The sequence below is a fragment of the Scyliorhinus torazame genome, chromosome 17 (genome assembly GCF_047496885.1).
Source record: "Scyliorhinus torazame isolate Kashiwa2021f chromosome 17, sScyTor2.1, whole genome shotgun sequence".
Classification (NCBI taxonomy): Eukaryota; Metazoa; Chordata; class Chondrichthyes; order Carcharhiniformes; family Scyliorhinidae; genus Scyliorhinus; species Scyliorhinus torazame.
Window position 1 is genome coordinate 12,893,966 of NC_092723.1, and position 13,744 is coordinate 12,907,709.

The 13,744-nt window shown below is 46.2% G+C and overlaps 1 protein-coding gene and 1 non-coding gene across 6 annotated transcripts in view; one reads left to right on the forward strand and one right to left on the reverse strand.

The window, feature by feature from the left end:
- Positions 1-4,188: 4,188 nt before the first annotated feature.
- On the reverse strand, positions 4,189-4,261 carry trnak-uuu (transfer RNA lysine (anticodon UUU)). The gene has a single exon. It is a non-coding gene; the product is annotated as a tRNA-Lys (tRNA).
- Positions 4,262-4,738: 477 nt separating this feature from the next.
- The window catches only part of zc3h11a (zinc finger CCCH-type containing 11A), a 38,994-nt gene continuing 29,988 nt past the window's right edge, over positions 4,739-13,744 (forward strand). The window contains exons 1-5 of one of the 5 annotated variants that reach the window (XM_072480042.1): positions 4,739-4,862; positions 8,122-8,338; positions 9,118-9,314; positions 10,647-10,766; positions 12,394-12,517. In XM_072480042.1, coding sequence (XP_072336143.1) covers positions 9,261-9,314; positions 10,647-10,766; positions 12,394-12,517 — 298 coding nt within the window. In that variant the 5' untranslated portion in view covers positions 4,739-4,862; positions 8,122-8,338; positions 9,118-9,260. Of the gene's footprint in view, positions 8,339-9,117; positions 9,315-10,646; positions 10,767-12,393; positions 12,518-13,744 lie in introns of all 5 variants that reach the window. The other 4 variants (XM_072480043.1, XM_072480041.1, XM_072480040.1 and 1 more) reach the window with 4 other exon arrangements.

The following is a 13,744-nucleotide window of genomic DNA, read 5'->3' on the forward strand; positions in this document are numbered from 1 at the left end:
TCGGGCAGCACGGTAGCATTGTGGATAGCACAATTGCTTCACAGCTCCAGGGTCCCAGGTTCGATTCCTGGCTTGGGTCACTGTCTGTGCGGAGTCTACACGTCCTCCCCGTGTGTGCGTGGGTTTCCTCCGGGTGCTCCGGTTTCCTCCCACAGTCCAAAGATGTGCAGGTTAGGTGGATTGGCCATGTTAAATTGTCCTTAGTGTCCAAAATTGCCCTTAATGTTGGGTGTGGTTACTGGGTTATGGGGATAGGGTGGAGGTGTGAGCCTCGGTAGGGTGCTCTTTCCAAGAGCCGGTGCAGACTCGATGGGCCGAATGGCCTCCTTCTGCACTGTAAATTCTATGAAATCATCCATATGAGGTCAACACTGCAAGTACGGAAGACACAGTGCGGGCAGCACGGTAGCCTTGTGGATAGCACAATTGCTTCACAGCTCCAGGGTCCCAGGTTCGATTCCGGCTTGGGTCACTGGCTGTGCGGAGTCTGCACATCCTCCCCGTGTCTGCGTGGGTTTCCTCCGGGTGCTCCGGTTTCCTCAATGGTCACAAATTGTAAATTTGATACAGGAGCCAGCGGTCAAAAAAAGACCACTGGCTTCAAGCGATGGACCCCCCCCCCCCCCCCCCCTGCTATGGACCCAGAGGAAACTAGCTTCCAGCCAATGGCACAATCCTGGAACCACTAAGTTACGGTGGCAATTAAACCTTCGAGCAGGGCAGCACGGTGGTGCAGTGGGTTAGCACTGCTGCCTCACGGCGCCGAGGTCCCAGGTTCGATCCCTGCTCTGGGTCACTGTCCGTGTGGAGTTTGCACATTCTCCCCGTGTTTGCGTGGGTTTCGCCCCCACAACCCAAAAGATGTGCTGGGTAGGGGGATTGGCCACGCTAAATTGCCCCTTAATTGGAAAAAATGAATTGGGTAAATTGATTTTTTAAAAAACCTTTGAGCATGTTATCCATAACCAACCGTTGTCTCTCATAAGCAGAGATGCCTGTGTAACCCTGGACTTTCTCAAAATCATAGAGGATGTCAAGACAACCATTGTTGTTAATCATACATAACTGCAAGTTCTCGAATATCCTTATTGGGACTTCAGCTCTGAACTTTGCACAGCAGGTTTGTCCATTCTTGTTAGAGGTGCCGGAAAACCTTCAACCATCCCGGAGGTAACCACGGTGCCTCCAGTGGTGGATTTAAAAGAGAGCGAGCAGCAATCCAACGAGCCTCACCCTCTGGACCCGACGGTGGTGCAGCAGAGCAACACTGAAACCATTAAACATACGCCGCAACTCCCAGCCAGCATGCCAAAGCCACAGAAATATGCTGGAACTGGGAGGCAGCCATCCATTGCTGAGAGTGGAATGCAGGCGTGGGCATACCATTAAACCTCATTCTCGTCACAGGAATGCTCATCCTGTGCCACAGAGGATATCGCCACTGCCTCCGTGGAAGAAGCAAAAGCAAGAACAAGGAAATGCATGTAACGTTCATCCAGCCCACAGGAAATAATTTAGGGTAGCAACCACTAGCCAGCGCAACTGACAAACTGACCAAGTGCGGTTCAACATGAAGGAAGAAAAGGGTGAACACATATCCAAAAGCTAAGGGGGGGGGGGGGGGGGGGGCAGCTGGTACAGGAATTGAAGCCATGCTGCTGGCCTTGGTCTGCATCACAAACCAGCTGGCTAGCCAAGTTAGCTAAAGTATCATACTATGAATGCAAAAGACCTTACTTGTGAACTCAGTGCTAGTCAGATCAGAACTCCACTCCAAAGCTTTCTTACAAAGTCTGAATACATTAGCGCCAAACAGCAATGACGTCATCTCCCCAAGCTGAAAACAAATTAGCTCCCTGGAGAACGTGTAGACGCCACACAGACAGTTACCATAGCCGGAATCGAGCCTGGGACCTTGGTTCTGCGAAACAGCCGTGCTAACCTCTGTGCTACCTAAACATCCCAAGGTACTTCACAGGACCGTTACAAAGCAAAATTTGACACCAAACCACATAAGACAATATTAGTGTAGATGGTGAAATGAGGTAGGTTGGATTGAATGTCTTAAAGTCAGACCGAGCATTAGAGAGGTCAAGAGGTTTTAAGAGGAATTCCAGAGGTTAGAGCCTAGTTGGAGGCTCCAATGGTGGAGTAATTAAAATTGGTGATACTCAAAGGCTAGTATTAAATGAGTACGGGGATCTCAGAGGGTTGTGGGACTGGAGGACATAACAGAGATAGGGAGTAGTGTAGCGGAGGAAGCTTTTGAAAAAAATTGGTGAGGATTTTAAAATCGAGGCATTGCTCAACCAGGAGCCAATGTAGAGCACAGACATCTTAGTGTGAGTAAAAGACACGGACAGCAGGGTACTGAATTCACCTCAAGTTTACAGAGGGAAGCATGTGGGAGACTGGCCAGGAGTGCTTTAGAATAGTTAAGTCTAGAGGTAAGAAAGGCCTGAATGAGTATTCCAACAGCAGCTAAGCTGGGTCAGGGGTGAGGTCGGGTGATTTGATTTGATTTATTGTCACATGTACCGAAGTACAGTGAAAAGTATTTTTCTGCGGCGAAGGGAACGTACACAATACCTACATAGTAGACAAAAAAGAATAATCGACAGAGAACATTGATAAATGATACATCGACAAACAATGATTGGTTACAGTGCGGAAAAAGGAACAAAACAAATACATGAGCAAGAGCAGCATAGGACATCGTGAATATAATAATAATAATAGCTTATTGTCACAAGTAGGCTTCAATGAAGTTACTTTAAAAGCCCCCAGTCATCACATTCCGGCGCCTGTTCGGGGAGGCCGGTACAGGAATTGAACCCACGCTGCTGGCCTTGTTCTGCATGAGTTTAATAAGATCACCTCTCAATCTTCTCAACTCCAATGGATACAGGTTACAACAATGGTTACACTTCAGAAGTGCATTGTTGGCTGTAAAGGGCATTGGCGAGCACTCTGGTCATGAAAGGCATCATATAACATAGAATCTAGGCCATTCGGTCCTTCGAGTCGGCTCCGCCATTCAGTATGTTCATGGCACGCGGGGCTCCACCTGTCTCGATGCCATATTCCTGCTTTCTCTCCGTAGTCCTCGACGCCATTAAAATATTAAGAGTTCTTTTCCTGAATACATTTGTGTCTGCAAGTCGCTTTCTTTAAGCAAATGATGTTCTGGAGGTGGGACAGTACATACGATCTTAACCGTGGATTAGAGGTGGAATATGATGTTATAAGACCATAAGACATAGGAGTGGAAGTAAGGCCATTCGGCCCATCGAGTCCACTCCACCATTCAATCATGGCTGATTTCAACTCCATTTACCCGCTCTCTCTCCATAGCCCTTAATTCCTCGAGAAATCAAGAATCTATCAACTTCTGTCTTAAAGACACTCAACGTCCCGGCCTCCACCGCCCTCTGTGGCAATGAATTCCACAGACCCACCACTCTCTGGCTGAAGAAATTTCTCCTCATCTCTGTTCTAAAGTGACTCCCTTTTATTCTAAGGCTGTGCCCCCGGGTCCTAGTCTCCCCTGCTAATGGAAACAACTTCCCTACGTCCACCCTATCTAAGCCATTCATTATCTTGTAAGTTTCTTACACTTGTTGCACCTCATCTGAACTTTTAAAAATCTTGGTGACTGCCACTCTAGATTAAATTATTGCATCAATTCATGTCCGAGGTGCTGGCAGGGTTGGGAGTCGGGGGGGGGAGGGATCCCAAGTCCAAAGGTGCCGATATTCGGGGTGTCCCGATAGCCCGGAGACGGATTTTGCTCAGGTGGCGGTGGGGGGTGAGCGACCTGGCAAAATTCCTGAGGGTGGAGACTGTCAAGTTCGCCTTGAGGGGGTCGCCCGGAGGTGGAAGCTGTTTTTATTTAAGGGGGTTTGAGGTGTCGGGGGCGGGGGGGGGGGGGGGGGGGCAGGGGGAGCAGGTTGGGGCGTGTTGGGGGGGGGGGGGGATAAGGGGGTTAAAATGGGGAAGGCGGGAGTTCAGGAGGGGGTGATATTAGGGGAGCTGGGTTGTGTAAAATGTTGTTTGATTAAACTTGTGCTTTTGTTTGTTTATATAAAAATGCCTTGAATAAAATATATTTCTTGTAAATTATTTCATCAATGTAGTGCCATTTGACACATTTTAATGAGCTGAAATTAGTGCTGGAAGAAAAATGAACGCCCGAACAGGGACTTGAACCCTGGACCCTCAGATTAAAAGTCTGATGCTCTACCGACTGAGCTATCCGGGCCCTGTGCAAGGAGGCGTTCAGCGGCTATTAGAGCCTACAGCACCACGTGATTGGTACTGACTAATGTTTTTTATTAACCTTCCCAAGTCACTAAAACTGCAGCAGCAGCGTGTTAAACGAACTAAATATTACCACAAAATGTTGAAAACTCCAAGTAGCCTCAAAAAATATAATTTATCTGAAGGGAGCACGGGAAGTAAACTGCCTGCGATATCGGTGGTCGCCATGTTTGTTGTTGGCAGGTGGAAGCAGCACGTCCGGCGAGCGCCATGTTTGTTGCTGGCCGGCGCAAAGATCATATCCGGCAGGCGCCATGTTTCCTGCTTCCTGCTGGCAGAGGTAAGGAGCGCAACCGGCGGGCGCCATGTTTCCCGCTGGCAGACGCACAGGGTGCGCAACCGGCGGGCGCCATGTTTCCCGCTGGCGGACGCACAGGGAGCGCATCCGGCGGGCGCCATGTTTCCTGCTGGCAGTCCCAAGGAGCGCATCCGGCAGGCGCCATGTTTATTGCTGGCGCCGGGCGGCAGGTGGCGGCGCAGCGGCGATCGGTCGACGGGGAGGTTTGATTAGCCGCAGATTGGCGGCTCTAAACCCGTTCTTGGTACTGGTCTTTACCGTTATTACAACCGTTAAGTCAGCGAGGTGCTAATGTAGGCGGCGCAGAGGTCGGGCTTTAGACGGCTTTAGCGTGAGCGGAATGGAGGAGCGGGTAGGCCGCGGGCGGTCGGAGCGAAGCCTCGGACTCGCCTGAAGCGGCGGCCCGGCGCAGGGGCCGCCTGAGCCGGCCCAGACAGAGAGGGGAAGGCCGATGTGCTGCAGGAATTAGGGGTAATATTTAACCAGAGGATCTTCATTGTGTTTATTCAAGTGTAATTTCTCCCAGTTAAAGTGATTGTTTATTATTTCTATCTGCAGCATCAGGTGTTTTTTGTTGGGGGTGGGAGGTTAGTCCCACAAGAGTCTGTCAACCTGCTGGAAGCAGGAGATCCATCTTGACTTGGATCTGACCTGGCACCCATGCCCTTTTTGGGTGTTGATGCCAGGCCAGGCTGCCAGACACAATTTATAAATGTTCATCCTGGCTGCTGGACCCCCTCCTGTGCTTCACAAAGAGTTTACATTCGAAACTCGCAGATGCTCATTTTTCTGGCCATTTCCCCATTGCCCTGAGATGTTTCTGCCCTTGGGTTTTGTCACTGGGATAACCTGATTTCCTCTGCAAAAAGACCCCTTCGATGGCTGGTGAGATGTGGATCTGCAAAAATGCGACCCTCACTCCTCTTGAGCTGAGTTGATGGAGCCGAAAGAGGACCGTCCCAGCGTTCCCATTTCTCAAGATTCTAGTTTCAAGGAAGGGTGGCCCATCCTCAGGATGGGCACTTGCTGGACTTTTTTTTTAACATTCTGTCTTTTTGCTGCTTGACTTTGGAAGCACTTGGTGTTTTCCTGTTTCGAATTGTGCAGCCTAACATGGAAGGCAGGGCTTTTATTACTGACACTTCGATTGGCTCCACTGGGGCTCTTTTTCTGCCCCCCACCCCATGCTCCTGCCATGTGAGATTGTGTGGCAGAGGGCACGCAATTGAGTGCCCTCTGCCACACATGATTTAGCTGTCTGGTAAAAGTAAATGGGACCACTTCAAGTAATTTGGGGTGCGCTGACAAATCTTGATATTTCATCTGTTTGAATTGAACAGAGTTGGTTGCAATGCCGCAAATTTGTGCCACTAATATTTTTTGAAGTTGAGTGCCAAATATTTTGTTTCTGTTGGAAGAGGAATTCTGAACCTGAGTATTCAGATCCGAGCTCCCTTTGATTACTTGTCCCTTTCAAAAAAAATGAAAACTCAGCATTTGATATGTTCCCCCCTCTTTGTTGGCATTATAGAAGTATATGGGTGAGATGACACTATTTCGCAAGTTCAGAGAATACTAAATTGGCACCGGGGAACATCGTCCCATTGCGTTTTATTAATTTTGTCTCCTCCCCAGGCTATATTTAGGTTTTGCATGATTGTCCACAGAAAACAAGGCAGCATCAATCTTGATTTGTGATGAAAAGCCCTTTTCCTGTGTCATCCCAATCTGTCAATGTACCCTTGTCTGTAGAACTCTGCAAACTGTGTGAAATGCCATATGTTAACAAATTGTTTGCACAAAACTAAACAAAAAATAAAACGCAATGGGCAATTGATGGAAATAAATGCCAGTGTTCCGTAGAGGAGCATTATGCCTCTTTTGCCTGTCATTTCTAAAATGGGCGTTTTGCCTATTTTGATCAAAAAGTATACCCTGTATCTTTGCTCCCTGCGCTCATGCCCAGCCCTCAAACTGGTAATAGACCTGGGAGAAGCTCTGTAACGGAGCTATTCTTGTGGGAACCCTAATACGAGCGTGGTTTATTTTCAGAATGTCAAGTAAGTAGCCAGGTGCTGCACCGTTTGTAAATATATCTTGTATTCAGATGGAGACCCGGGGCGCCGACTTCTCCATTTGCAATCATTCCCAAAAGTCAAAGCAATGCATCGTGTAAAGCATTTTGAGACTTTTCAGTGGAATGAGTTGCTGCATCAATGCAGCTCATTTGGTTGATTTGTGCCAGTGTTTCAGGTCTCCTGTGCCCCAATGCACAGATGTCATGACTGATCAGCATTCAGCACTCCAATCCCTCTTAACACGACAATTCCTTCGGTAAAATATGTGTTGTTACACTTGAAAGTATTTTTTCTTTTGTTCTCGTCAATGGGTGAAACTGCTATCAGCAGAATTCGTAACCCACTTATTTGACACAACTTAACCAATTCCCTCTCTTTGGACCCAGTCCTGTTTGGTTCTAAATCCAGCCTGGACTCATGGTTTGGGTGCTCCTTCTGAATGCAATGTCAGTAACTCCTAATTTTAGATTTGGTTTTGCTTTGTTTACTGTGTTTGAAAACTAACTGGTTGTAGCTAACTCTGGGTATTAGCAATGGAAGTATTGAAGCTTCCTGATGTTAAAGCTGCAGTATCTCCTTTTGCATATCATCTGTTTCCCTATCCATTGATCTGTTGATGTTTAATCATGAGCTGCGGTCATTGAGGAGAATATTTGATTCTATTATTAAGTGGAACCCAATGTTCTACTCTTTTGTCTGCCAAAAATGAACGCAGCTCCGTTCCAGCAGAAATGGTGCTGTACCTGGAGACCTGTCCTGTCTTCGCTTGCTGAAAAGGCTGCGGGACTTCTCAATGGTCAGGCTTCCACCAGGCATGCTGGTGGACATCTTGGGTACATCGAACAGGATAGAGGAGTTCTCTCTGGGTCAACTCTGAAGTTCGAATTCTCTCCAAGATGGTCTGCCTGCAAGCACTGAACAGTGGCTGAATATTTTCAGTTCCCGTTTTTTATTTATCCCAACGCTCACTACCTGACACTGATTGGGATTACCAACCTTTGATCACATTCAGAGGAGTTGTCTAGGCAGCATATACCCCTATTGCAGGGTGTGTTGAATAAAGTCTGTTTGCAAATGGAGATACGCCAGTGAAAATCCAAAATGTTTCTGAGGGTTGGCCGTCAAAGCATGCCGGGGACGCTGCTTACAAATTTGGGGAGGTTGTTTGTGCTTTCCTCCAATAGGTGCAGATGTCCTGGAGAAGCAGAGTTGGACCCGTGTGTGTTTTTTATTAATTAAGTTAGCCAATTGTCGCCACACACAAAAAAAAATCCGCAATCCAAGGCCAATCAAGGCTGCGGAATCTCTTGGAAGATTGTAGAAAGAATGGGGTATTTTCCATCGGCTGTAAGTGTAGCAGCAGTCCGGCTACATGGTTATGAACTTTATCGGCGGAGTTGATTTTTAATCCCTGGCTTCCTGCAGTTCAACAGAGCAGAAGATGGACTCATTCTAGCACCTTCAAGTAGAGTATTTCTAAGGCACTTTGTGCATGCAGATCGCAAATATTTCTGCCCAGTGTGTGTGAAGATGGAGGTGATACTGAGCCATTCATAATTGACGGAGTCAGTGTTGGTTGGCCTGCAGGGACACCTTGGCTGGATGCCTGAAGAAGAGCACCTATATTGCTGACCGTTCGAAGGTACATTAACTGTCCTCTTCTAATAGGGTAACTCTCTCTTTCACTGGTGAAGCATTGGTTTGCAGTAAGCATGCACACTGGAAATATTAAAGACACCCTCCCAAGTAGCCACCTTTGTTGTTGGTTCATGTTATTCAAATAACTCCTCAACCCAAGAGTTGACATACCCTCGCAGTAATTGATTGGGCTGGTGATTGAGACCAACTCACAATGGGCATTTGGAGCTGGCACCGTCATGTCTCCCTCTTTGCCACTGGTTATTTTGAGGCATTTAACCATCACATTTGAAATGCTGCATGTAAAATATCTGTCCACCTGTTACATACCGACTCTGTCCTCCTGCTTTAAGGAACATTTAAATACATTTTTCTTCAGTTGGGCTTCCTGATTATTCTGCATTTTGTTGTAGATTATAATAGTTTTCTGTGTTTTAAATCTCTTTTTGAGCGGCATCACTTAATTTTTTCCCCTCTGATTATATAACCATTGTAAGCCAGGAATCCCCAGCTGGGATTTCTCTGCCCATCTAGCAAGAGCCTGGGGTTTTGATTCAGTTGTTTCCCTCTCTGAACTCTTGTTTAAAACACACATGTCTTGCATGTAGTTTGTCTCTGGTGACCAACCCTTTTTGCCAAATTGTCTTTAGTATTTTGTGGCTCTTGATCTTTGGTTACTTAATTAACAAAGTCAGTGCAACTTGAACACTATTTGTAACTGCATGACAGCATTGTGCAATTCACCGACTTTGCAATCTTGTTTTTCTTTTGGTTTCGATAAAGGGTGGACAAGGTTCCAGAAGATTAGCGTCTTGTCATCTCGCCTAGACAGACTATCTTGCTCTGCGACTCAACAGATTAAGAGTGTGGACAAAGTAACAGTGAAAGTCTTTGCTTGATTTGGGAGGAGCTGTTATACTCCAGCCATGACTCAACAAGGAGACGATTGCTACTTTTATTTTTATTCTACATGTGCCAAGGTTGGTATGCAGCATTTTGAGTGAGCCTTTGGGGAGTTAGCAGACTGTTCTCAATGCGATATACCAGAAGCACTGCTGCCTCACATCGCCAGGGACCTGGGTTCATTTCCGACCTCCGATGTCTGTGGAGTTGGCGCATTCTGCCCGTGTCTGCGTGGGCTTCCACTGGGGACTCCGGTTTCCTCCCACGTTCCAAAGATGTGCAGATTAGGTGGATTGGCCGTGTTAGGTGGGGTCTTACTAATGTCTTGTACAACTTCAACAAGACGTCCCAACTCCTGTATTCAATGTTCTGACCAATAAAACCTAGCATGCTGTATGCCTTCTTCACCACCCTGTCCACCTGTGACTCCACCTTCAAGGAGCTATGAACCTGTACCCCTAGATTTCTTCGTTTTATTACTCTCCCCAACTCCCTACCATTAACTGAGTAGCTCCTGCCCTGATTTGATCGACCAAAATGCATCTCCTCACCTCTATCCAAATTAAACGTCATCAACGGGCAGCACGGTAGCATAGCGTTTAGCACAATTGCTTCACAGCTCCAGGGTCCCAGGTTCAATTCCCGACTGGGTCACTGTCTGTGTGGAGTCTGCACATTCTCCCCGTGTGTGCGTGGGTTCCTCCGGGTGCTCCGGTTTCCTTTCACGGTCCAAAGATGTGCAGGTTAGGTGGATTGGCCGTGTTAGGTGGGGTCACGGGGATAGGGTGGGGGTTTGGTCCTGGGTAGGGTGCTGTTTTGGAGGGTCGGTGCAGACTCAATGGGTCGAATGCCCTCCTTCTGCACTGTGAGGATTCTAAGAAAGCTAAAAGAATATTATTCCAATAAGATCAGTCCAAAACTCCGTTTTGGTATCTTTCTCAAATAGCAACCTTCCAATTGACTAGTAGTCTGAGGTAGTCAGACAAATGACTAGTTCACGTACCCTACTGAATAAATAAAACGTATTTTATGGTTAATGACTAGCATGGTCGCACATTTATCTCCCAAGAATTGAACAACAGTAATGCAGACTAGTTTTTGACAAATTTCCAAATGTTCCAAAGCAGAGTGCTGCATAATCAGGTGGCGCAACAAAAATATATTTGACCAAATTTTATTGCTGCACATGGCAACTACTTCATAGAAAATGCATTTGCTCTCAGTGTTCGAGTGGTATGAAGAAAATGTACTGACAACAACAGCCTATTGATACCTTGTTCTGTACTTGTATGTTAGTATCAGTGAAATAGGGAATATTAGCTCAGCTTGTATTAATGAGACATGATCCATGTAAATTCTATGAAATGAATAGGTTTTGTGCGTTTATTAAATTTGCTTTTGCTTTACAGGGGGATAACTGTCTTTTTCGTCACTGTGAAGCAGCCCTTGGCAGTGAGACCATCTGTACCTTATGGCAGGAAGGACGCTGCTTTCGGCAGGTCTGCAAGTTTCGTCACATGGAGATTGATGTAAGTCGTCAATGGAGAAGCTTCCATGTAAAGATATGTCGGCGATAGGTTCTGTGCACATATAGAGGGAATTTTCCGAGCAGGGGTACAAAGGAACTGTGTAATATTAACACCCTTAATATTCCTGGTGTTTCTATTTGTACTATTTTGCTCTCTTAAGAGTCATAGATGTTTACAGCATGGAAACAGGCCCTTCGGCCCAGCTTGTCCATGCCGCCCAGTTTCTATCACTAAGCTAGTCCCACTTGCCAGCATTTGGCCCATATCCCTCTATACCCACATTGTCCATGTTACTGTCTTCACTGTTTTTTAAAGGAAAAAATTATACCTGCCTCTGGCAGCTCATTCCAGATGCTCACTACCCTCTATGTGAAGAAATTTCCCCTCTTGTCTCTTTTGTATCTCTCCTCTCACCTTAAACCTATGCCCTCTAGTTCTAGACTCCTCTACCTTTGGGAAAAGATGTTGACTATCTACCTTATCTATGCCCCTCATTATTTTGTAGACCTCTATAAGATCACCCGCTAAGCCTCCTACGCTCCAGAGAAAAAAGATCCAGCCTCTCCTTACAGCCCAGACCATCAAGTCCTGGCAGCATCCTCTCATAAATCTCTTCTGCACTTTTTCTAGTTTAACAATATCCTTTCTAAAATAGGGTGACCAGAACTGAACACAGTATTCCATGTGTGGTCTTACTAATGTCTTGTACAACTTCAACAAGACGTCCCAACTCCTGTATTCAATGTTCTGACCAATAAAACCTAGCATGCTGTATGCCTTCTTCACCACCCTGTCCACCTGTGACTCCACCTTCAAGGGGCTATGAACCTGTACCCCTAGATTTCTTCGTTTTATAACTCTCCCCAACACCCTACCATTAACTGAGTAGCTCCTGCCCTGATTTGATCGACCAAAATGCATCTCCTCACCTCTATCCAAATTAAACTTAATCAACGGGCAGCACGGTAGCATAGTGGTTAGCACAATTGCTTCACAGCTCCAGGGTTCCAGGTTCAATTCCCGACTGGGTCACTGTCTGTGTGGAGTCTGCCCGTTCTCCCCGTGTGTGCGTGGGTTTCCGCCGGGTGCTCCGTTTTCCTCCCACAGTCCAAAGATGTGCAGGTTAGGTGGATTGGCCATGCTAAATTGCCCTTAGTGTTGGGTGGGGTTATGGGGCGAGTGTGGGCTTGTGGAGGGTGCTCTTTCGAAGAGCCGGTGCAGACTTGATGGGCCGAATGGCCTCCTTCTGCACTGTAAATTCTATAAATAACCATTTCATCGGCCCACTGGCCCAATTGGTCAAGATTGCAATCTTATACAACCTTCTTCACTATCCACTATGCCACCAATCTTGGTGTCATCTGCAAACTTACTAACCATGCCTCCTACATTCTCATCCAAATCATTAATATATGTAACAAATAACAGTGGACCCAGCACCGACCGATCCCTCAGGCACAGCGCTCTTATCAAGGTTTCTTGCCTTGTTCCTCTGAAGGTGCATGGCCTTGAGCCGTGCTGTTCAGTCTGTTGTCAGCATGTTATTTGCAATAAGATTAATGTTTGTCATGTTACTGTATTGTGAGGAGTACAATAAAGTATGTTGTCTGTTTCCTTTTTTTTTTAGAAGAGGCGAAGTGAAATACCTTGCTACTGGGAGAAGCAACCCACTGGGTGTACAAAGTTGAACTGTGCTTTCCGCCACAGCATGCCTCGCTTCATTGAAGGAGTTTTCTTCCCTGCTACGAAAGGTGCATGCGCCCAGACTGTGCTTTTATGACCCGTTTGCCATGTCCATTGAGAAATCTAGTCTGCCCTTCTGTGCCAGTCGCACTCTATCCTTGCTTCTTCTCGCAATTGACACGTGTAGCAGAAAATGAAGATGGGTGTCGGGCAACCCTCGTTATGCAGGCTAAGAAATGCATCAAAACGTTGTGTTTCCCCGAGTATGGATGACCTTGAGAGTGGGAAAGGTGACCTGTAGAATTTACCCTGCAAGCCATTTTTGTTAAATATTTGATGCTGTGAGCTGCCGTGGTACAGCCTCCTTGTGAAGTAACACATGGAGTTCCTTTGGTGAGTTGTGACAAAATCACACGAGGTGACCCTCAACAGACAGCAGAAATTTCCACTAGAAATTCGAAATGTATTCTCTTCTACTCACATTCAGTATCCTTTAAAATGGAAAATAGTAAAACTTGCAAAAGTATAAGTAAATGCCTTGTTCCTGAAGAAATCTGTGCTTCGGAGAGATTGAGTCTATGGCTGTTTCTGCGTACTACTCCACGCTCTGCATTTGATTATTTTCCTTTCTTTGCAATCTATCGAGTGGAGTCTTTTAATATTTTTACGGTAGAGGTAAACAGATTCCCACTAACCGAGGAGATGGAAGGATATTGGGGGTAGGTAGGAATGTGGAGTTGAGGTCAGATAGATCAGTCAGGATCTTATTCAATGGTGGAGCAGGTTCGATGTGCCGAGTGGCCCAGCCCTGCTTCTCGTCTGTATATTCATAAGTCAGTTAGTGTATAGCAGCAATTTGTGAAGCATATGGGTTGTAAATTATTTGGGGTCGTTCAGAACTCTAGATAACAGCAAGCTGGTAGATTTGAAATTTTACATTCAAAAACTTACCGCTGTGATTGTTCTATTTATACTTGGTGCTTAGTTTTTTTTTCTGATCTATTTCTTGGAAAGTTGTTTAGCTTGTGTCTCATTATTTCTGTCCCTGAAACGCCTGGTGAATATTTAAGTCGTTACTGTATGTTTGCTGCTTTTAGTTAGTCACAGTTTTCCAGCACAAAAAAGAGGCCCTTCCGCCCATCGTGGCTGCGTCAGCCATCAAGCGCCTATCCTAATCCTATTTTCCAGCACTTGGTCCATAGCCCTATATGCTATAGTTCTCCAAAGTGCGCTGTTACCAGTTTAAAATCTTGTTTGTCTGTGCTATGGTTGCACGCCACATGTGTTTCGTGCAT